General features: G+C 42.0%; 1 protein-coding gene across 3 annotated transcripts; it reads left to right on the top strand.

The window, feature by feature from the left end:
- The first annotated feature begins 809 nt into the window (after nucleotides 1–809).
- adam17a (ADAM metallopeptidase domain 17a) lies at nucleotides 810–24,026 on the top strand. 3 transcript variants are annotated; one of them, XM_083791947.1, is made up of 20 exons: nucleotides 810–1,052; nucleotides 3,133–3,268; nucleotides 5,169–5,302; nucleotides 5,892–5,980; nucleotides 6,168–6,342; nucleotides 8,864–8,994; nucleotides 9,602–9,688; nucleotides 10,675–10,794; nucleotides 12,265–12,409; nucleotides 13,692–13,783; nucleotides 15,209–15,361; nucleotides 15,935–16,134; nucleotides 16,778–16,881; nucleotides 17,151–17,288; nucleotides 17,652–17,785; nucleotides 17,961–18,039; nucleotides 18,963–19,051; nucleotides 19,570–19,638; nucleotides 22,235–22,661; nucleotides 22,976–24,026. In XM_083791947.1, exons 1-19 carry the CDS (start codon nucleotides 953–955, stop codon nucleotides 22,652–22,654), a joined length of 2,595 nt encoding a protein of 864 aa, XP_083648073.1. In that variant the 5' UTR covers nucleotides 810–952; the 3' UTR covers nucleotides 22,655–22,661; nucleotides 22,976–24,026. The 3 variants fall into 3 exon arrangements, with proteins under 3 accessions (XP_083648073.1, XP_083648072.1, XP_083648074.1); XM_083791946.1 differs by having other exon boundaries at nucleotides 22,235–24,026; XM_083791948.1 differs by having other exon boundaries at nucleotides 19,570–19,642; nucleotides 22,242–24,026.
- Nucleotides 24,027–24,145: the final 119 nt, after the last annotated feature.

Below are 24,145 nucleotides of genomic sequence, written 5' to 3'. Positions count from 1 at the left end.
GGGGCAGAGGTTCATCGTTGGCATCCAGGGAGTGTGTGTGCAAAATATGGCATCGACCGGGTTAACGGTGGCCGAGATTAGCTGGTCACGGACACACGGACGGACGGACGGACACACAAACGGACGGACGGAGTGCAAAACATACTCTCCCCACATGCCTTCGGCCTGGTGGAGACAATTACACAGTACAATCAAACAAACCAAAATTGAAATCCAGAATCAAATAGAGTTAAAAGATCTCTCATGGAGAAAGAAATGAGAGGACTTGAAAGCTCCTAAGGAGCGAGCAGACCTAATCTGCGGGGGCAGACTGTACCAGAGTTTGGGGCCGGCCACTGAGCTTTGCTCGGTCACCTCTAGACCTGTATTAGTTGAGGGCAAACGGGGGTAGATGTCACAAAAATATGGAATGCATTCCATACCAACAGTCATAAAGAAGTGTGATGATTATTGTGATCCTTAATTACTCTGCTTCAAAACAGCACTTACAGCCAGGTGGCTACATGAATATAAACTGGATGGCAGATGTTTCCTGACTGAAATATTAAATATTAGAACACATTTTGTGAGAAATGTCATGTGACCTCTAATTTATTTTATTAAATTAAAAAGGTAGTGCATCAATTGAATTGTATATATATATATATATATATATATATATATATAAAAAATATATATATCTCCTGAATGTGACATTGTGACTGTGACATAACTTAACATGTGTCTCTTTTTTCGCAGATAAGTAAGCCTGGGACCGAGGCTATAGTCTCTTTTAGGGTCCGGATGTTTTCTCGTCAGACTAGCCTACTTCCGGGTAGTGGCAGCGGACAGCGGTGCTACAATAAGCTAACTTGTTAACACTGAACAGCTGTATCAATGTGCCTGGCTGTCTGTGTCGTTGTTGACAATGACAGCTCTAGTGTAGCTATAAGCAGTCACTTTTAATCTCACAATGAGGCATTTATGGTTTATTGCCTTTTTGGCTCCGTGTTGTTGGGTACAATGTGCCGTTAAGTCCAGAATTACGGAGGAGGAGAATCCGGAAGAAGTCCGTAAGTACCCAGGATTCAGGAAGACGCTAATGTTTTGGGTATCGTGATTTTGCAGAGCTAATTTTAGGTGGATCGTTCAATAAATGTTTGACTGAGTGATCACTGATTACTAATGAAATGTGCATCTAATGGTGTGGTAATTTCCGACAGAATAAAATACCATGATGCACCATAATTATGCTTACACTTCACCGGATACAGTAGTTAATAACTTATAACTAACGTTTACCCTTTTTTCCTCTCTTTTCCCCTCTTTCGTTTAAAATATTTCTTTTAAATTCAGTTTAGTACGAATGGTTTTGCTAGTTGTGTTTATTTTTTATTATCATTATTGTTTTCAGTTTATTTTTTATTAGTTTTAGTTCTCATTGTATATTTTAGGTTTAAGTTAAACACAACAAATAGACATCCCAGAGAGAATCAATGCCTCCTCATTTTTGCTGTTGACACATTTGACCAAATTGACAAGACTAAAGCTAAAACCATTTTCTGTAACTCGTGATTTTTATCCTGAATTTTGTCTGACAGCTCACCTAAACATTGTTAGGTGTTATATTAAATCAGTTATATAATAGCAGTTAACACTGGGAAAGCTGTTGTAGCCTGAGGGAGGACTGAGCCTGTGTGTGTTTAAATTCTACGGTTCGCACAGAGGCAGCCACTATACTGAACTGGACTACTGTAGCCTATATAGATAGGTAGATTTATTGGCATTCAACAATACATCAAATGCACAATTTAATTCATTCCACACTGGCTTACACTGAATCATAGCCCTAGAATGTCTCTGTTGTTACATACATTGCAAGTATTTCACATACCAGAGCCATAGAACACTTCCATAGGACTTGGGAGTCAGATATGGTCCTCAACTTTCATATCCATGTGAAAGTTCTGGCATATGATGAAACATAAATGTTTGTTTAGTCAAATATCTCCACTTTTTCACGAGCTGCACACGGACAGCTTTCTCTCCGGTCAAAGGGGCCCGGAATGGCAGCTGGACTGAATTTATTACTTCCTTTGATCATCACAAACATCATCACGGAAACACAAAAGTTTGGAGCACACAATTGGCAGGTGGTGTGATTAATTACCTGCCAATTGTGTGCCCCAAACATTTGTGTTTCCCATGTCAGTAATGTGTGATGAGCGATGACGTTTGTGCTTCCCAAAGGAAGTTTTGTTAAGTTCGGTCCATCGGTCATTCCGGGCCTCTCACCTGGAGAAAATGTTGTCCGTGTGCAGCTCGTTAAAAAGTGGAGATATTTAACTAAACAAACGTTTTCTGCCAAAACCTTTACATGGATGTGAAACTAGAGGACACTATCTCACTCCACGTCTTTGGAATTATTTATTGAGCGAGTACACAACGGAGTGCCGACTGCCGACCACATTTATGCCGTCGTTCTGCCGCCGCAAGTTCCGCACAATAGTGTGGAACTATATAGTGGCGCTCTGGAGTGAGTGTGGAAGTATTGTGGCCCTCTGGAGTGAGTGTGGAACTATAGTGGTCCCCTGGAGTGAGTGTGGAAGTCTATTGTGGCCCTCTGGAGTGAGTGTGGAACTATATAGTGGCCCTCTGGAGTGAGTGTGGAATTATAGTGGCCCTCTGGAGTGAGTGTGGAACTATAGTGGCCCTCTGGACTCTCTGGAGTGAGTGGAGTGAGTGTGGAACTATAGTGGCCCTCTGGAGTGAGTGTGGAATTATAGTGGCCCTCTGGAGTGAGTGTGGAACTATAGTGGCCCTCTGGACTCTCTGGAGTGAGTGGAGTGAGTGTGGAACTATAGTGGCCCTCTGGAGTGAGTGTGGAAATATAGTGGCCCTCTGGAGTGAGTGTGGAAATATAGTGGCCCTCTGGAGTGAGTGTGGAAATATAGTGGCCCTCTCCATCGTCAAAGTTAAGTTGCCCACCCCTGCCCTAGAGCCTGTTTCTGCCCGAGGTTACTTCCTGTTACGTCACAAAACACAGAAAATGCTTACTCGGTAACGATTCGTTATTGTTGTGATTCGGTACTGTAGAAAAATGGAAGAATTTAATCATGCTGCATGATCCTCTCCTCTCCCTCTCTTCTTCAGAGGCTCTTAACTCCATACTGTCAGATTTTGAGGTCCTGGCTGTATCTGAAATTCAGCTCCACTCTGTAAGGAGGAGAGACGTCAGCAGCACCCAGTCCCACCTAGAACGGCTGGTCAGCTTCAGAGCTCTGCAGAGGTACAACAACAACAACAACAACATAATAAAAGAGTTGATGAATACTTAACCTACACAAGCTTTTCGGTCATGAGAGGCTGAGAGCACCACTTGGCAAGGCTGATGAGATCTACTGTACTGTCGGCACACTTTGAAAACCATCACTGCTGTTACGTCTTTGCCTATTATAATAGACTACTGTGCTGTGCTGTACCGTACTGTACTGCACTGCTGTGCCGTGTGTGTGTGTGTGTGTGTGTGTGTGTGTGTGTGTGTGTGTGTGTGTGTGTGTGTGTGTGTGTGTGTGTGTGTGTGTGTGTGTGTGTGTGTGTGTGCGCAGTGGAACGGGGTGTGGCCTAAAATGTAATTTGCATCACTGTGAAATAACATGGTATTTCATGCAAATGCAAACGGTACAGTAAATATGACAGTTGCATCGACGCAACATAGTGTGTTATGTCTGGACAGGCATGCAGTACAGTAGGTATTGTACATGGAGAGATGTGTGTTGAGGACAGGTTTCAGTTCACTTTCAGCTGTAAAAGTCTTGTGAAATGATTGTTCGTCTGTCAGAAAGTGTCCTAAGTTCTCTTTCTTCGCCAGCACTTTGCAGTTGTAGCAAATAACGCCTAGTGCTAAATGGGTAACACACCTGGACATTTATATGCTGCCAAGGACATTCCTGTGTTCATTTTGCACTGCATCAACATTTGTTGAGGTTTGCAATCCACGTTCAGCTTTAGCAAACCTGAGTGTGAATAGACAAGATACATTTTAGTTTTTTTGTGTGTTTTCAAATTGCTCCTCAATCGACCAAAAAACTAAACAAAAAAAACAAAAAGCAAAACAACTAGTTGAGACATGTAGACAGGGTGCACCAGTGACCCTGCTGAAAATAATTCCCTGATAGTATCGGTTGATGATCTCTATGATCAGGTATTGATTGATTGATTAATTTGATTGAAATATTTATTAACAGTTTGTAGAATTACAGTACATTTCAAGCACAAACTCAATACAAAGACTGTTAACTGTGAGTGGACGACCCAATTAAGCATTACACTTGTTTACAACAGGGTCCACATTGTTCAATTCATCAAAACATTTAGAGACATACAAATAGACATTTCTATGTAGTTAAAGAACAGAACAGATTTAGTCCCTTGTTTGTGCCGAATCTGGGTTGTACATGGTTTGTTGCACTCCCTCTGGTGTTGTGGGTGTGGACTTCGTTTACATTAAGGAAGTATTTAGACAGGTACATGGGTATCTTAGTGGTGTATCGAATCTTGTGGACCAGACCCATTGCAAGATGCTGTACTCTGTCGTCGACCCTAAGCCATCCCAGCCTGTCAAAGTGGGCAGGGGTGAGGTGGGTTCGGGGGGTGAGGCCAAGTAGGAGCCTGACCAGTTTGTTTTGGGAGGTCTGGAGCCTTGTTTTAAGGGCCTTTGAGGTGCTGTGGTACCAAGAGGTGGATGCATAGTCAAAGAAACCTTGTGCGAGGGCTCCTGTTAAGGTCTTCAAGGTGTTTTTGTTGACCAGTGAGGAGATCCTGTAAAGGAATCTTGTTCTTTGATTTACTTTTTTGATTACGTTGGTGGCCATTTTATCACTGGAAAGATTGGCCTCCAGGATGGAACCTAGGTAGGTAATTTCATCTTTCCGTGTGATAATGTTGTCACCCACTCTAATCAAGAAGCCGTATAACACAGATTGAGCTGGAACTCGCCCTAGTACTTTAAGTATAATTCACAGAATACATTTTCAGTTCAAGTAATTTGTGACGTTTTGGTTTGGGTGGCAAGTGAATCTTTCCGTTTCAAGAAATCCAGGCCAGGACTTTTCTAAAGACATAACATCATTTAATTTAACCTTCAGTGTGACATTAATATATTTTCATTTTTCTTCTTTTTCTGTCAGAAATTTCAAACTTTACTTGACCACTAATACAGACCTGTTCACTGAGAACTTTAAGGCGGTTTTTGTTGACCAAGATGGGAAAGAGGAGAACTATGATGTTCCACTACAGAACTACTTCAGCGGACATGTTGTTGGTAAGCAGCAGCACACTAGTAGTTTAGTACACAGATTAGACCATACATGGGCCCCCACCTTCACTTAATGTGGCCCTCAGGTTAATATTAGAATACTGATATATTATTGATTTCAGCTGTTACATATAATACTGATATATTATTGAGTGACTGAGTGTATTAGTATTAGTATTAGAATTTCATTGTATTTTTTATGTCCAATGTATTTGCATTTAAGTTCATAAAGTTAACTGCATTTGAAATAAAATACAATTTAAACTTTTCCGGATTCCAATTCAAAAATAGCTAAAAGATTATTCAGGATTTCAATTCAAATATAGCACAAATAGCCGATCTACAAGCTCAAAACGCGTCGCACTGCGACTCGTTTTGAACTTGTAGATCGGCTACGGTAGATTCTTGCTACCACAGTATGCAAAGTGGCCCTCTGAAGTGAGTGTGGAAATAATAGTGGCCCTCTCCATCGTCAAAGTTGCCCACCCCTGGATTAGATCATTTTACCATGATATTGTTTCAAACCAACCCAGCATCGTATTTTGATATCGTATCGTATTTTGCACTAATGCTACGTTATGTCTTTGGTGTGTAGGAGAGGAACATTCACGTGTGCAGGCACACATAGATGGGGACGAGTTCTCTGCCCACATACAAACTGAAGAAGCAGAGTACAATGTTGAGGTAAGGACCAAGGATACAGCATACAATACACGAAACATCTCATGATGTCACCCGTCTGCCCTAAAGCTCTGCCTTCCCATTACACAGTGAAACCTTAAATGTTAATTTATCCATGGCTCCTCTGCACTTCCATCTCTCTCTCTCCCCCTCGCTCTCTTGACCCGTATCCCTGTCTGTCTCTGTCCAGCCCTTGTGGAGGTTCACGGAGTCCAGGCCTGATGGCCGGTTGCTGGTTTATCGCTCTGAGGACATCAAGAACCTAAGCCGCATCGCTTCTCCCAGTGTGTGTGGCTATGTCCACGCAGAAGCTCAGGACCTGCTTCCAGAGGCTGCCAAAAGGAACTGGGATGGAGGGGAGAATGGCAAGTGTTTGTTTTTCTTTCTCGCTCACGCTCCATCCCTCTCATCCATGTGGTAGAAAGGAGGGTGTGTGTGTGTGTGTGTGTGTGTGTGTGTGTGTGTGTGTGTGCCTGTGCCTGTGCCTGAGAGGAAAAGAGTGGGAAGATAATGAACATTGGAAAAGGGATGGAGGAGGCAGTTGGTAGGTAGTGATGGGTGGGCGGATGATTTTGAAGCAATTGCTTTAATAAAAGACTTTAATCGGTGAAACCGTTGTTCTTCACATACACATGGCCGACAAGAGCGTATTATATAAGGACACACACACACACACACACACACACACACACACACACACACACACACACACACACACACACACACACACAAACATATAATTTGATGCTTTCATTGTGTGGTGGAAATGTAAAGCTTACAAGAGTGAAAATGAGCTGGGGGCTATCTTCTGAAGTACTCACAAGGTCCAATTGAAAGCACGTACTGGAAAAGAACGAAGGTGAAGGTTCTTATGGGGGAGGCATTGAAATGCATGGAAGCACTGCTGGTATCCAATGAAAAAAAGAATACCACCCACTGTCACCCACTGCTTGTGAGCAAGCCGGAGCAACACACACACACACACACACACACACACACACACACACACTTACGTGCTATACTGTGAAGAGAAAAGCCGTAGTCTATTCAGTTCACTGGCAAACAAAAATAAACCATGTTGCTAAATATGAAAATTAGGGCAATTAACAATGGGATACTAGAGCACGGCCTCATTGTTTTATGCTCTTACGCACATCTTTATGCAGGCCTATCCTTGGCTTGAGTATTATGGTGTATTATTAACAGGTCGTTTCGAGTAAGCAATCTGATTGGTTGAAACGGCTTCTAGCCGTGGGTCAAACCAGCACCATTCACCACCTAATCAAAATAATTCAGCTGCTCTGTTTTCCCAGAGCGCTAGCAACCTCGGTGGCTAGGCTAGCTAGTTTCTTGGGACATTTGTGGTCGTAGTGACTACATCTGTCATTAAAAAATAAATAAAAATCAACGATCTTCTTAGTTTCAACTAAGGGTAACTGTCCCTTAAAGAAGTGACCTGGCGGACCTGGTGATGCTTGCGGAACTCGACTTCGTCTCGTTCCTTACCTGTCGTGGCAATAATCACGTTAAACCACACCCTCTCGTGTAATATTGCTTAATTATGTCTTTATCTCTACTAGGGACAGGGCTCATTTATTAGAGCTTTTACAATTCGATTAATTGGAGGCATATTCAAATTATTCGAAAAGTTATCAATTTGTTTATTTTTATTATTATTATTATTATTATTATTATTGTAATAACTGCTGCTATCAAGTTTGGAAATTGTGTTCAAACCCTAATTTACTATAGTAAATACTGTATACTAATACTATAACCATAATGTTTAAAGATATTTACTTGACAATTCCTAGTAATGACCGTAGTTATTATAATTAAAAAAATATATGTTGTTTTCCCATTACAATTGCTTAATGGGTGGGCCGGGCGGCCGGCCGGCCAGTCAAACCGTGGTCCGTACCGGCTATGGGACCGTGACCACAACTTCATAGTTCATATCTTGTGGTGAAAATTCAAAAATTGTGAAAATAGACAGAATATTGTCTGTTTTCGCTAATTCATCATATGACTAAGTATATAGGGTTTACGTGGTTACAGCGAATACTGGACTACTCGCCCCGGTGCTTCCCCGTTTTTCCTCCCGGACTTTTCCCCAGTGAGGAGGATAACTTTGTAATATGCTATTGGCTGTTTGTATTCTTTTTGGAAAAATATAAAAAGATACTCCTGTGGAAAGGCTATATTATTTGACTTATATTGAACCTATAAACAATTTAGTATTATGTAAGGTTTTGCCCCCTCAAATGGTACCTCGTCAGATAATCCCCACATATCCTACAACAACTTCTGTGAACAGACTTCACTGTAGTAGCTTTTCATAAATTATATTTGTACTGCTTGTACGGCTGTTCTGCTGTCATGAAAGTTTATAGTTAGAGAAATTCAAAGTCCAGCCGTCTGCTGTCCAGCCTCTCCCACCCCTCACTGGGGAAAATTCTGGGAGGAAAACAGAAACGGGGCGAGTAGTCTTGTTACCGTTACAGCTTATTTGTACATGTTGACTTTTGTCGGGTAGAAACCTCAAACCTATTATGTCCGAAACTGTTACTTTTCTGGATTCTAATAAAAATAAATAGCAGATCTGCAAGCTCAAAACGTGTCCCTTCACGCTGCGCTTCGAGCTTGCAGATCTTTGTGTGACGCTGTAGTGTGATCGGGTAGGGTGTTAACCCATTTTGGGGCGGGAACGCCTTTTGGTGTTTTGAGCTATTGAAAAATAGCAGATCTACAAGCTCTTAGCGTGCCACCGAGTGGTGCGCTACGAGCTTGTAGATCTGCCATTTCCGACGTCAGGCCTAAATGGTTAAAATATGTAGACGAGAGACGGCAGAACCTTTCTCACGCTCTGCTCTCATTCCTCTGCAGAGACGCGGCAGAGGGAGAAGAGACACGTCCACGATCACAAGAAGAACACCTGTCCCCTCCTGCTGGTGGCAGACTACCGCTTCTATCGACACATGGGCCGCGGAGAAGAGAGCGTCACGCTCAACTATCTGGTCAGGCTCTCCATTCTGTTTAATATTAAAACCCATTTTGACCTGAGATCAGATTCTAAAAAATGTCTTCTACATCCTGAGACAGTTTTCTGCAAAAGCTGTTTCTATGTCAGTCGTTCTTCGATTTAAAAAAAATAGCAGACCTACAAGCTCGTAGCACGCCACTCGGTGGCGCGCTATGAGCTTGTAGATCATAATGCATAATGCTAACACCAAAAGAGGTTCCCACCCAAAATGGGTTCATATTAATTGAATTAATTAAATTGTGCAATGATATAAATGTGCAGCATGGGCTCACCATGTAATGTATTTATTCACAAAACGCAAAATGCATCTTGATGTCCTTGACAAATTGCATCAAGTTTGCATATCAGCAATCATGTCTGTACAATACATGCCATTCATATCAGCATTAGCAATCATCTATGTACATCCATGCCATGCATATATCAGTAATCATAATGAGAGCACACTACGTTTTCTTTTTTTTTATACATGGTGCCTTACTCTAAGATACAACATAAATCTGCCATTATATCTGTGTCTACGTCTACCATGTGGACTCTGCTCTGATTTGGTGTTTTTCACCTTGTCTTCCTCTCTTCAGATCGAGTTGATTGATCGAGTGGATGACATATATCGGACTACCAACTGGAATGATGAATTCAAAGGCTATGGAGTCCAGATCAATCAAGTGTGTAGGCATGTGTGCATGTGTGTGAGAGTGAGGATAGTACAATGTAAAAATCTAAAAATGTCTGTTTATCTGTGTCCACTGCACTTTTCAGAAAGGGCCAATAGTTGCAACGCATTGTGGAAGTGTGAAATGCATTTCAGGTTTTCCTCTGGGCTTGAGGAAAAGTTTAGGTTGAAAGTTGAAACAACCATTTGTCTCCACCAGGCTGAAGGCATGGTCCTTCGTAGATCTGTGTGTCAAGTTGGGTTCGGATTGAAGCAACGGTTTTTTGCAACTGAATGGCTGGAAAGTGGAAATTAAGAGTTTACATAGTACATGCTCTAGGCAATTTTAATATAAAAGGATGTGGACACAGATAATTCAAACGACTGTATTTGTTTGCTCTGTCTTTGTTTTAGCTTTTCACTAATGTGTACGCAAGAAGGACTTTCATGGTGTTTCAGAATCGCACATCAGACATCACTACTGTTAACCCCCCCCCCCCCCCAACATGCTAGCTTCTTTGTATGTGGCGTCATTCACAGAAGTGAAACTGAGCATAATGCTGTCCCTTGAGAAGCAGTTTTTCTTTTATGTGTGCCTCGTGGTGGGGTCATTTAACTTGTTCCACGGGCCTTTGGGAATGAATGGAGACACTGTTTGCCCGTAGTCTGAAATGCAGAGCTTTCTCACCAAGAAGATATGCATCTATGTGTCCCTCTGGATTCTTTTCCAATCATCTTGAGTCCCTCAAGGTGCATTGAGCTCAATTACCCTCAAGGTAGTGTTATGACAGCAAGCCATAAACAAGAATGGAAGAGAGTCACGCAGTCCTGAAAGCATCTGAGCTACAGTAATGTTACAAACCTCATGATAGGTTATTTTTCCTAGCATGGGGAAGGGGGGGGGGGATAGCTTTGTGCCGCGTTGTGAGCTTGTAAATCCCCTATTTTCAGTGTTTGGGAAGCAGTGATCTAAGGTCTGTAATGTCCGTCTGTTCTCAGATCGTCATCAACAAGGAGCCTACCAGGCCTCCCCCTGCTGGTAACATAGGCTGGGTGAACTATAACATGAAGAACAGCCCAGGAGGAAGGGACGTTTGGGACGTCAAGAAGCTTCTGGAGGTGAGGGAAAAACAGACCATTCTGACCTGAGATCAGATTCTAAAAATGTCTTCTACATCCTGACAGTTTTCTGAAAGAGCTATGTTTCTGTGTCAGTCGTTTTTTTGATTTTTCAAAAAAAGCAGACCTACAAGCTCGTAGCGCTTGAGCTATGAGCTTGTAGATCTGCTATTTTTCAATAGCTAAAGCATAGCATAATGCTAACACCAAAAGGGGTTCCCGCTCAAAATGGGTTAAATACAGACACGGTTGGGAAATTACTACAAGCCGAAAAAAGGTTTCACAAGTGGCTGAGACATTGTTATACAGCAGGTGAACAAGCACAGGAATTTAGCTGATAAAATAATAATGCTACTTACTGTAGAATCTCTGGAATTCATCATCCTTTTTGAACTGAATGGAAAAAAATATATTTTCCATATAAACACGATACAATTCTGTAGGTAGGTTATTAACCCATTCTGACCGGGCACCCATTTTGGTGTCAGCATCATGCTATGCTTTAGCTATTTAAAAATAGCAGATCTACAAGCTCGTATCGCGCCACCGAGTGGCGCTATACGAGCTTGTAGGTCTGCTATTTTTGAAAAATCGAAAGAACGACTGACATTTTTAGAATCTGATCTCAGGTCAGAATGGGTTCATCAGACCAGTGTGTGTCCGGCGGAAACCTCGTATGAATCTGATCTCAGGTCAGAATGGGTTAAAATAAGTCATGTTTTAATATTTCTTTGCTGTATTTTACTTGGATGTGAACAGCGTTTTCACTTACAGCAGTGGTTTTCATATCAAGGCCCATTATTTATTGGGTATTTGAGCCACGGAGCACCATTTGATGAGATTTAGCCTCTCACATCCAAAACTAACGAATATTTTGTTCAATACAGCAATTCCATGCTGTATTGATGTTGGTACCATTAGGAGAGATAACAGGCAAACGTTGCATTGTGTAGACTTCTTGCAAATTAAGCAATGCAGATGTGTAACAAATTAACAATAATTTAACTCAATGAAACGAAATGGAGCCGTAAGGGTCATTTTATGCTCTCAAGAGTTAACCCATTTTGGCCGGGAACCCCTTTTGGTGTATTGAAAAATAGCAGATCTACAAGCTCATAGCGCGCCACCGAGTGGCCCGCTACAAGCTTGTAGGTCTGCTATTTTTGAAAAATCTAAGAACCACTGACATAGAAACAGAGCTTTTTCAGAAAACTGTCAGGATGTAGAAGACATTTTTAGAATCTGATCTCTATAAAGGTTTATTTGGTTAGCAACTCCATCATTTAGCCCTTCAATGGTCCCCGGACCACTGGTTGAAAACCACTGACTTACAGAATGGCAAGAATTTTAACCCTAAATGATAAGTACCGCATCTCTTTTTCACACCAGTTATTTTTATTTATTTGGTATCACTTTGTCTCTCTAACATGTTTGAATGGATAATAAGCCTCTCTCTGTGTTGTATTTCAGCAATTCAGCTTAGACATGGCTGAGAATGCGTCCACGGTGTGCCTGGCTCATCTGTTCACCTATCAGGACTTTGACGAGGGAACCCTGGGGCTGGCCTATGTGGCTCCTTCCAAACCCCAAGCCCTGGGTGGACTCTGCCCCAAACGTAAGGATCTGTTTAGGAACCTAATGGCTGGACCACAGTATATACTGACTAAAGTAATGTATGGCACATATTGAATGATGATGATAATACTAGTATGGGGCATGTTTAATAAATAAAGCTATGTTTCTATGTCAGTCCTTCTTCGATTTTTCAAAAATAGCAGACCTACAAGCTCATAGCGCGACACTCGGTGGCGCACTATGAGCTTGTAGATCTGCTATTTTTCAATAGCTAAAGCATAACATAATGCTAACACCAAAAGGGGTTCCCGCCCAGAATGGGTTAAAGGGTATTTCACTTAAGAAATATTCTGGGTTCATATTCACATCTAAGCCTTTTGTGTGCACCCCAGACAGTGTTTAGTTGCTTGAACTTTTCCTATATAAGCCCATTCAACTTCAAACTCCATTTTAACCATGTTAGATTAATTGGAAAACACACATCCCTGGTTCTGGTGACTGCTATTGTCCTTCTAATGCATGAGGGGAGGGGGTTGTTGTTGTTGTACTAGGTTTAAACAATTATATTAATCTGATTTTTATTAAATGTTTATTATGAAAAAGGTTCTCGAAAAATGGCTTCTATTGTGTTTCTCAACGGGGGCTGTACCACCCCTGTTGAGAAACGCTATGTTAAAATGACCCCAGAAGTGAAATATCCCTAAATTATGAAAATAAATAGAGAATTTGTGTAGTGTTTACCAGGCCTAGATAAGTAATGAAAATGGTATGGAAATGTGTGTGTTATCACAAGTTCACAACTGATGCATGATAAGTTAACCACAGATGGATATTGGTCCTAGCGAAGGCCCAGCCTGTCAAAGAGCACCGAAGTCTGACGTCACTTTCAGTAGAGGGCGTCAGTTGCATTGAAATCGCCATAGGAGGATTTTTAGATTGCTTCACATAAGAACCGTGTTCTTCACTCTTCACTCATATGGATATGAAGAATCAACTGACTGAGAGAAAACGCTAATGTTACTGCTACTGAATTAGTTACATTTTCGCTAGAAGCAGACTGTATCATATATGAGTGACTGACTGTTGCAAACGATACAGAGACACCTCCCTGACAATAACGCCGAGACAGCTTGTTTATTTTTGGACCACAACGCTTATAGTAGACGATATTAAGATCACCCCATGTTATTCTCCATAGAGAAATTACTTCCGCGAACCAGGGAAATCGAAGGGATGAGCGAGTTATGTCAGGACTTCGGTGCTCTATTGAAAAGTCATCGCAATGAATGAATACAAATGTATGATCTATTGTCTATTTACAGCATACTATCCATCTCATTCTGCCAAGAAGCCCAGTTACCTGAACACTGGCTTGACCAGCACCAAAAATTATGGGAAAACAATTTTAACAAAGGTTTGAAATGATTGAGTAATTTCTGCATTATTGGATTGTAAGGGGTTGATGTGAAACATGTGGGCTGCATACAGTGCCATGATTTTGTTTGTTTTCATCATGTCTGTCAAGACTCTCGTTGTCAGTACTCCATGTGTAAACTAATCCATCATGATTATATTGGCCAAAAGAAGCACTGCAACAGCTTAGAGACAAACTGGCAATTTGGTGGGAAATGTGCTCTATTGAGCACTTTTCTAGCTACAGTAAATCTCTGATTGGTTGAGCAACCACCACACCCATCAGGTCTCTTTACTGTGCAGTGTGTGCACCGCACGTAGAGCTTTCAATACATTCCCATGTTAAGCTGTTGCCTGCCGCTTCTGGTCGTTTTAGTTAGTGTTGTGTGGAAACCCCTATGGATATAAATGTTTATATTCAATTCAACAATATCCTACATACATTCTCATAATGAGTTGAACTTTAATGTCATAGAGATTATTATGCCTCTAAAGGGGGAAAAAAAGGTTTCTTGTGATCTCACACCAACGTTCTCTTGTGAAGCAGTTATAGGTTAACTATTTATAAAGACTGCTTTTTCCATTTACTGGTGAGGCAGCACAATGCAGTGGCCTGATTAACGTAGGCTTGTCTCTAAATGGACACAGTAAAAGGCCTGACTGATGCATAGCCTACTACCATTTTAAAGCCAAAATAAAATCGCTTCGCAAATTTTATTTTGACTCTTAATAGTGTTGTATGCATCGGCCTCAGAGATCCATTTGTTTTACATACATGGATTATCAGATTGGACATAATTATCACAAGCTGGTATTTCATGGTTTTACACAGACAAAATGCCAGCGCAGCTTTGTGTTTGTACCGATTTGATTGGAAAAATATAGACGAGACATTATCAACCTCAGCACCTCGTGTCAATGTGCCTGTCCCAAAATAGAGGCCTTTAGAAATTTATTCATTTGAACGTTGGCCCAGTTTAACCCAGTTTCCACTGACGGCTATTCTGCCGTGACGGTAACGCTGCTAAAGTTGCAACATAGACCACAGATTTCCTCTGTCAAGTTTCGATGGCTGACTGCATACTGTACATTTATTCTCATGTAGTCACTGCTTTAGTTGGCCATGCCGCTAAATTGTTGTCATGTAAAACACTTCTAGCCTATTGACCATCTCTGACTCAACTCAATTCATACTGTATGACCAGCAGTTATCCCTTGCTGTCGAAACAGTAGACAAATTGATACATGCACAACTTGAGAGAGAAACGGGTCTTTTCTGTTGGTGGCATGGTTATAAGATCTACCTTTGGTGTAGTGTAGTCAAACCTGGCCACTAGTAGGCCATTTATGGCCTACTTTGGTGCAACAAGCAAGTAGGCACTCGACAGAGTGCAGTTCTAGTTCTGATCTGTGTCTGTTTTACTAGGAAGCTGACTTGGTGACCACCCATGAACTGGGCCACAACTTTGGAGCGGAGCACGATCCAGACAATATCGAGACCTGTGCCCCTAACGATGACCACGGGGGCAAGTTTGTCATGTACCCCATCGCAGTGAGCGGAGACCGCCACAACAACAAGGTAGCTTCCACGTGTATGTTGTACAGTGAACGCTAGATGTGTAGCATATACACATATGAAATGCTTGCTGAATGTAAGATCCAACAGGAAGATAGATTCCCACTGTAAGCCGTACGATGAACGCTAGTTGTGTACCATATAGATTCACTATACACTAAGGAAATGCTATAGTTGAATGTACGATCCAAACGGAAGATATTCACTAGATAAAGGCAGTGTTTGGTATTGAAGCTTTTACCCTCTGCACATGCTAGTATGCAGCTTATTTCAGTCATCGAAAAGGGATCTATTTATTTATCGTTAACCCTTCAGTAGTATAGTATATATGTATAGTTTATATGTATAGTTTCATTATATAGATATTCCACCGTTCTTAGCTTACGCATGTTTCATGATAAATGATTTTCTATGTGATGTATTCCCATGTTTTTTTGTTCTTGCGTAATGTAAATCGCTCTGGATTAAGAGCGTCTACTACAATTTTACAATTTAGGCATTTAGCAGACGATCAATAATATTGTTTTCACTTCTACCATATTTAAAGTCCCTCTCCTTGTTCTCTTCCCATGACAGCGCTTCTCTCCCTGCAGTAAGAGGTCTGTGGGGAAGACGCTGAGTTTCAGGGCTCCACAGTGTTTCAAGGAAAGGAACAGTAAGGTTTGTGGGAACTCACGGGTCGAGGAGGGTGAGGAATGTGACCCGGGGCTGCGCCACCTCAACGATGACGAATGCTGCACAGCCGACTGCAAGTTAAAACCTGGCCAACAGTGCAGGCATGGACCCTAGCGCACACACACACACACACACACGCACACGACATTACAAAATACACACCTAATTTACACCTAATAATTCACACCCCAAAGCTTGCAGAATCTGTGCAAGTTATAAAAAAAAAGAACACCATTGCCAATATGACACAGTCGGCACAGTCTGTTTAATACTTTCTGTGCCAGCTAACATTAGCATTTATGAAGGTAATTTATGCCGCCATCCACGTTCACTTTAAGAGGATGAGTTTGCCCGCCCCCCCCCCCCCAACACACACACACACACACACACACACACACACACACTGCTATCATCAGTGCAAGCACACACTGCTTACCTGTCGTTAGAAATGTTTACATGTCGGGAGGAACGCGGTACAAAGTCACAAATTAGATCCAAACTTTGGATGGCAGAAGATCCACCAAGGACAGCTCTCCTAATTTCCGATTTATGTATGTAGCTGGCAGATAACGTCTCATAGCTGGGGGGTACGAGTATATTTGTACATGGCGTGGTGTTGGACTTACATGCAATATAATGTTTTATGCAAAAAAGAAACGATTAACAAAAAACCTCAATACCTGAACTGTTGTGCTGCTGGTTGAACACACAGACTGACTTTGTCATCTCTGTTTTCTCCTACAGTGACAGGAATAGTCCTTGCTGTAAGAGGTGCATGTTTGAGAAGGCAGGGAAGAGGTGTCAGGAGCCCATCAATGCTACTTGTAAGGGCAGTTCCAATTGCACAGGTGAGTGCCTCCTGCTGGAGATATGTGTAACAACTGAAGCGGCTCCTATATCACTGTATTCACTGATATTCTGCCCATTACATCGGTAATTCACAATTGAATAATGCTGTACTGCTTGTTATTTACACAGATATATATAACGCAAACGGTGAAACGATATTTCATGCTCTATCTGTACATATTATGCAACAGCCATGCATCTGTACAGGGTTGGTGGTTATTCATTTGATGTTGAGGCTTGTCGTGTCTTCCCTGCATCCATGTCCTAGGCACCAGCAGTGAGTGTCCGCCTCCTGAAAACGCAGAAGACGGTGTTGAGTGTGTCGACAACGGCATGTGTCAGGGTGGAGAATGCAACCCCTTTTGTGAGAGAATCTCACAGAACCTCACGTCCTGCGCTTGCAATGGTTAGGATCATTTTTAGTCTTGTTTAGCGACAAAGTACCGGTATAAATAATTCATAAAATTGGCAAGTAATTTATCAGCGATGTAATGTCCCACACTGGTTGAAAGCCTTTTCGATGGCCCAGGCCGTAGCGTAACGGTCTGGGCACCGGACTGGTGATCCAGTCGCGGTGTGCCGCGGGTTCGACTCCCGGACCCGACACGGCCTTTACCGCATGTCATCCCCCCATCTCTCTCCCGTTTCCTGTCAGCCTACTTTCTATCCCTTAAAAAAAAAATCAATAAAGGCGTAAGCCGCAAAAAAATATCTTTAAAAAAAAAAAGAAAAAAAGCCTTTTCGATGTCAAAATGTCTTACTTTTTCAGAGACTGAGGAATCTTGTAAAGTGTGCTGCAAGGGAATGGATGGCTCATGTGTTCCCTTCATTCAACCTGAAGACGGTTCATTCCTATACCTGCGCAAAGGGAAACCCTGCACTGTGGGCTTCTGTGACGAGGGCGTGAGTTTTATCTATTTCGACTCACTTTTGATTCAAACTGTTTTGGATATGCTTTTATTTGTATTTCTACACAACAAAATGACGGAAAACTGAATTCTCAAGAGGGAGCAAAGAATGCAGATTTGTTTATTGCACAAACCTTAACGTACGTTACCATGTGCTTCTGTTCTAATAGGGAAAGTGCATGAAGCAGGTGCAGGATGTGATTGAGAGGCTGTGGGATTTCATTGACAAGCTGGACATAAACACATTTGGTAAGTCAACAGGTTTGTGTAAAGGAAGGTTGAATCTTTTGACAGTTCTCAACAGAAAGGCAACAACTGTCTCATTGTGTTTTCTAGAGAACGGTGTTGAAGATGAGCTGAAGTGAAAAACATGCTTTTCACACTCATCATGGGGACATGATTAACCACTTAAACCCCAGAGGGAAAAGCTTTCACAGAAAATAATAGATTGACAGCGAAAGCTTTCCCTACAATAACAGAACAGAAAGTACACTAGAGCCATGAGGGACTCCACTCAACCATATGGGGTTTAAGGACAATGACACTTTAGTAGAGGTTTCGTTGTGTAGTCGCCTTGCTCTGATGTAAGTTCAAATATTGTCGATTGTCTTTGCTTTGTTGTTCCAAATGAAGCCCGACACACACCGTCTGCGACCGCCGCGCGTACCACCGCGGCACAGTATTGCCGCGCGCCATAGCCGCACGGCAACACCAACAGGACGCGGAGCTGGGGAGTTTTGTTGACTATATTCCATTGCCACGCCCACGGATAGCCGGGTGGAGGCCGCGCGGCAACGCCTGGAAAATAGAACAGCGGTGCATCGGCGCGGCAGGCGAGGCGTGACCGCGCGCCAGCTTGCGTCGGACGCAGCCGGTGTGCGATAGGTTAATTGAAAATAATGGAGGCGGCTGTGTCCGCCGCGCGGCGGACACAGCTATCTGTTTTATATCGTAAAAATGTGGCGCAAATCTTTGAATATATATTCTTTCAAAGTGAATGTTTTTAACTCTGGTCTAAATGGGTTAAGCTGCTTGGCCTTTCCACTTACAGCTAATGACAAACATTGTAGTTTGTAATTGTTTTAATTTATAATGCATGTCTACTTGTGTAGTGAATCACTCTCTTTGTCTGCGTGTCTTTAATTTCTCTTTCTCTGCCTGTGTCCAATCAGGGAAGTTCCTGGCTGATAACATAGTGGGCTCCGTTGTGGTTTTCTCCCTCGTCTTCTGGATTCCCCTGAGCATCCTTGTTCACTGTGTGGTAAGACTCCTTTAAGAAGAAACCAACGTGGAGTTTAAAAGCCCCACTAGCAGCCCCTAAAGTCCATGCTGCAACTGGAAATTGGCTAAAGAGTGGTGCTAGAATTAGGGCTCATTGTGGAATCTGCCTATAAGATTGAGAGATCTCGTGTGAATTGTTTTTGGCCTGAGCATAGAACTATAGTATAGGTACGCTATAGAGTTCTCAGCTTTCATGGCAAACTGCCCATAAACCTTTGAGTTATCTTGTAGACAAGTGAAAAGTATTTATGAAGATAGCTATTTTCATATTGGATAGATGTTGCATTGACCATCACCACACAAGCAGTTGGCAGGTAATTTTATGTCTGTCGTCATTTAGCTTTAGAAAACGTACATAAACCATCTTACATGAGCTCTCCACTGTCTGCGTTGTAGCATGCAGTGAACCGTTCTCAAGGTGGATGTCGAGTGTTGGGGCGTGATGAATTTATTTAGTTAAGTTATATTGATTATGCTGTGTATTATTTTCCTCTGTAGGACAAACGCCTAGACCTTGAGTATGAGGAGAGTACCAAGACCTTCTATCCTAACATCTATCCTCCAAGCGTAAGTGTTTTATCGAATCCAATTCAGTTTTCATACGGACATGATGAATGCTCATACTTGCATAATAAGGCCTGCAGCCAGACTAACCAGACTAATACGACTGCTTCACATCTCCGTTTTAACATACTGACATGATGGGAAGGAGCATGAGATGTGTTGTTTATGTTGAGGGGCTAGTAGCTTTCCCCAAATCTACTATCATATACGTACCTGTACAGACGTCTGCCTTAAAATCTGTCAATTATTGTCGAACCACTTAAGCCCCATATGATGAACAAGCTCACATCGGACCGATGCGACACACTGTGAGCTTGTAGATGTTTAAGTTTAAGTTTAAAAAGTTTAGCCTATAATGATATGCCCAAAATAGGGATGCCGGGTTCAAAGTGTTTAAGATCTCCCAAATTGATTGGTTGAATACTTTTATTAGACAGAAATGAAAGCAGCATGAGTACAGTCAAACACTTTGTCTATAAGGATAACACCCAAAAAGTCCTTGTGGTCTTGTTTCTAATTTAAGGATAACACCCAAAAAGTCCTTGTGGTCTTGTTTCTAATTTAAGGATAACACCCAAAAAGTCCTTGTGGTCTTGTTTCTAATTTAAGGATAACACCCAAAAAGTCCTTGTGGTCTTGTTTCTAATTTAAGGATAACACCCAAAAGGTCCTTGTGGTCTTGTTTCTAATTTAAGGATAACACCCAAAAAGTCCTTGTGGTCTTGTTTCTAATTTAAGGATAACACCCAAAAGGTCCTTGTGGTCTTGTTTCTAATTTAAGGATAACACCCAAAAAGTCCTTGTGGTCTTGTTTCTAATTTAAGGATAACACCCAAAAGGTCCTTGTGGTCTTGTTTCTAATTTAAGGATAACACCCAAAAAGTCCTTGTGGTCTTGTTTCTAATTTAATCAACATGACATAAAACATAACACAAATTCAATATCATCACAAATATAAAACACTTATGTACAGAGTAGGACCAAAAGAAGAGGGCGGTAGTGGAGGGGGCAGTGATCTTAATATTTTTAGGGATGGGGTCGGGGCATTCCACACTGCTGTAGAAGGAGAGTTTCTCCATGTCAATGAATGATCAGTTGAGGTAGAAACACTGATACAATAACAAAACTATTTAAACTTTTGAACATTCTTAGTATTTTAATGCTTCTGTAAATGTGTTTTATTTTTTTTCACATTGGTGTGAAGCATTATTTCTTATGGCTTATTCTAAATAACAATTACTTAGCTGAGGCCTATGCTAACAAATCAATACTACAATTCTAGGGATCATATATTCAGTAGGATGTAGTCAAGGACAGGAATAGATTTTGGAATTGGAGAGGAGACATCTCGAAGCTAGTGCAGTGGTTCTCAAAGTGGGGCCCAGGGACCCTCAGGAGTCCTTGAGGGGGTTCCAAATGGACACAGGTCTGTAACTCTGAGAGTGTCAAAATGGACTCCATTTACACACACTCTCAGAGTCGTGGGTACTCAGTACTCTGAGTAAAAGTGAGAACCACTGAGCTAGTGTATAGGGCAGGCTACCCATCACCAAGAGCCTCACTCTGTCGGGTTTGAGCTCGTGATGAACCTGTCCATGATTCTCTGCCTTGGCCCCCCCCTTCCCCTCCCTGTTCTCATTGGAACTGCAGCAGATGGTGGAAGTTTGTAATAGAGCTCCCGCCATAGGTGAGTGTGTGTACGTGTGTGTTGGTTGGTGTGATGTTGCGTTGCTGTTGAATCCATTGACTGTGCATGGTCATCGGGGCCCTTGGGTCCTGGGCCCTTGGCCCCTGTGCATGGTCATCGGGGCCCTTGGGTTGAATTTATACTTTGTTGCACGGACGCGCTGCCGCTTGATGAAAAGACTGAACGTCATGCCGTTGATGTTTCTCAGTTGGAAATAGATTTATTTGAGTGGCATGGGTCGTTCAATGAGGTATGAATTAGCCTTTACATTTGGGGTGCTCTTTTGCACTCCCTTCCTCCTCAACGTGATCACCGATCTAGTTTGTTGCCGTTTTCACTTTTCACCTCACCTTCAACCACTGAACCTACAGCACACATCACACATTAGTGTGCTCTTATGCACAGCTTTCTCTGCCCCTCCTGAAGTTATGTCTGATCGGAGATTACCTCGAGGGATGAATGGTGTGTTTTTGTTTGAGTACTGAGGACATGATTCTTGCACCTTGTCTGTCTGTGTGAGGCCAAATTGGAAGGAGTCCCTAGACATGTTTGAGTTTGTATCCGATGCCATTTAAAAGCCACTATGAAATGAGGATATTTAGGTTTGTCATTTTGATGTTGGCTGTCGGCAGTGTTGTGTAAAGTCTTTGTGGATTCATGAGGGGAAGCCAGCTGAAGGTCCTCGACTCGCTCACTGCACTATATATGAGACGATTATGATTTCCCCTGATAAATGGCATGGAAATGACTCTACGAATACTGGTTCCAAACTCCAAACAGAAAATAATTATGTTGAAAGGGAGTCTGTGGCATGTGAATGTGACAGAATTGAACTGAGGTCAGAGCCTCAGTTGCAAGACATGCCAGTTGTAGGTTCTGTACTTTCTGACGTGTCGTTCTCTCGTTCTTCAGAGTCAAGAAATGCTCAGCATCCCAGAGTCGGCACCCGGGCGCATCGTCAAGCAGCAACCCTCCTTCTTCGCCGCCCGGACCGTGCCCTCCTCCCTGCCTCTACAGCAACAGCAGCAGCAGGCGCAAGCAGGGCCCTCTCCCGTGTGCAACAGCAACAGTACCCCGGTCCCAGGCCCGAGCTCCGGCCTCACCCCGGCCAGCGGAGGGGTCATGGGGATCATGGACACCATCCCGGAGGACACCAGCATCGACTCTCACCTGGGCGTGGAGGGCACGGTGGAGGAAGACTTCACAACCGGAGGAGCCTACTCGTCGGATACGAGGTCCTCCTACGAGGATCTGACCGAGCTGAACCAACAGGGCAGGGGCCGTCGCCTCAAGAGGCAGGAATGCATTGACAGTAAAGAGACAGAGTGCTGAGCAGAAGGTATTTAAGGCCTTGTGTTGTAAACACACAATCACACATACAGACACACACTTTGTGTTTGAGGGAACATGCATTTTCTTGTTGACACCCAGACAATGATAAAGGAATAAATGTTACATATGTTTAGTTTTGGAATATAACTGGCTTGAGGATGACATAGAGGTAACATGAGATGTAGATATTAAATGATCAACTGTAAAATGTGAATAAAACCAAATACAGTACAGATGGTGCTTCAGTAGTCTTGCAATGCCAGTGACTACATTTAGAGGTACCGGTAGCTACTTGAGCATTTTGTGTTTTTTCTTTTGCAGGAGAAACACTGGTGCCTTTTACTTGGTTACATAAACATTGGCTTTGAGTTTCATGTGGCTGATGACAGATGTGCCACAAATTCTCAAAAATAGCCACATTCTCTTTGTTTTGTTAACCCAGTGGATACATTTGAATTGATACCAAACAAGATGTTTTAATTTGGTAGTAATCATTGTTGCACTAAAAAGTATTGTTCATTTCACTGGAGGATCTTTTGAGGTTTTTAGAGTTTGTCTTTATTACTGTTTAATTATGTCATCAGTACCTTATTTTTGGACCCTTTTTCATGGGAAGCTTGAATACCGTATAAAGAATAAATAGCCTCTTCAGTATTAAGTCTCTTAACTGTGATTGACCATTGGATAACACTATTTAGAAAAGGGACTGTAATATTGCTGTTACTGTAATTTGCATTACTGTAATGTTCTTTCTTTAAGCTGAATTCATCCACAGGACAACCCTGTAAAACCATTATTGTGCCTTTTCTGGTTCTTTTAAGTTGTGTTCGCGAAATATTTCGCTCACTTACCTAAAGAACCATGGTTAATGAAGTAACCTTCATGTTTTGTGCCTAAATGTTCCACATCTCATCACTGCGGTGGAAGTTAGGGTAAAAATTACCATTACCATTTTCCTTTTTTACTCTCCAGACATGGTCCAACTCCAATACTGCTACTTTGAAGAAAATTCTGTCCTTGTGCCAATTTGAGCAACTGACCTCCAGTGCTTCTTAGCGAGTGAGAACCTACTGTAATGAGGCTGTATGTACTGTATGCGTCTGCCCATTTGTCCACTAGAGGGTTGTGAAAACACCAAAATAGCCCTACTATGCACCGCTCTAGATTGCTTTATTTTATGTTTTATAACTTTTGCCTATGTGTGTCATGTTAATTGTATAAATATGTCCCTTTGCAACTAAAAAATATCACATTTCACGCTGGCTCTACTGCATGGATGTCAACTGTTAAATACAGCTCTAAAGATGTCCTGTGTCATATACTGTATAGGGGTTGTTGGATGTATATTAATGTTTCTATACTGATAAATATATATACAACACCATTGATCTCTTATTGATTGCATTAACTGAAATAAAATCTTTATTGTACATTTTCAAACTTTTTACATATTGGGTTACATTTACTTGGTCTATTACAGTAGCTTCATCA

Source organism: Protomyctophum parallelum (genome assembly GCF_964188405.1).
Source record: "Protomyctophum parallelum genome assembly, chromosome: 20".
NCBI classification, from domain to species: domain Eukaryota; kingdom Metazoa; phylum Chordata; class Actinopteri; order Myctophiformes; family Myctophidae; genus Protomyctophum; species Protomyctophum parallelum.
This window is presented reverse-complemented; position numbering and strand designations above follow the sequence as displayed.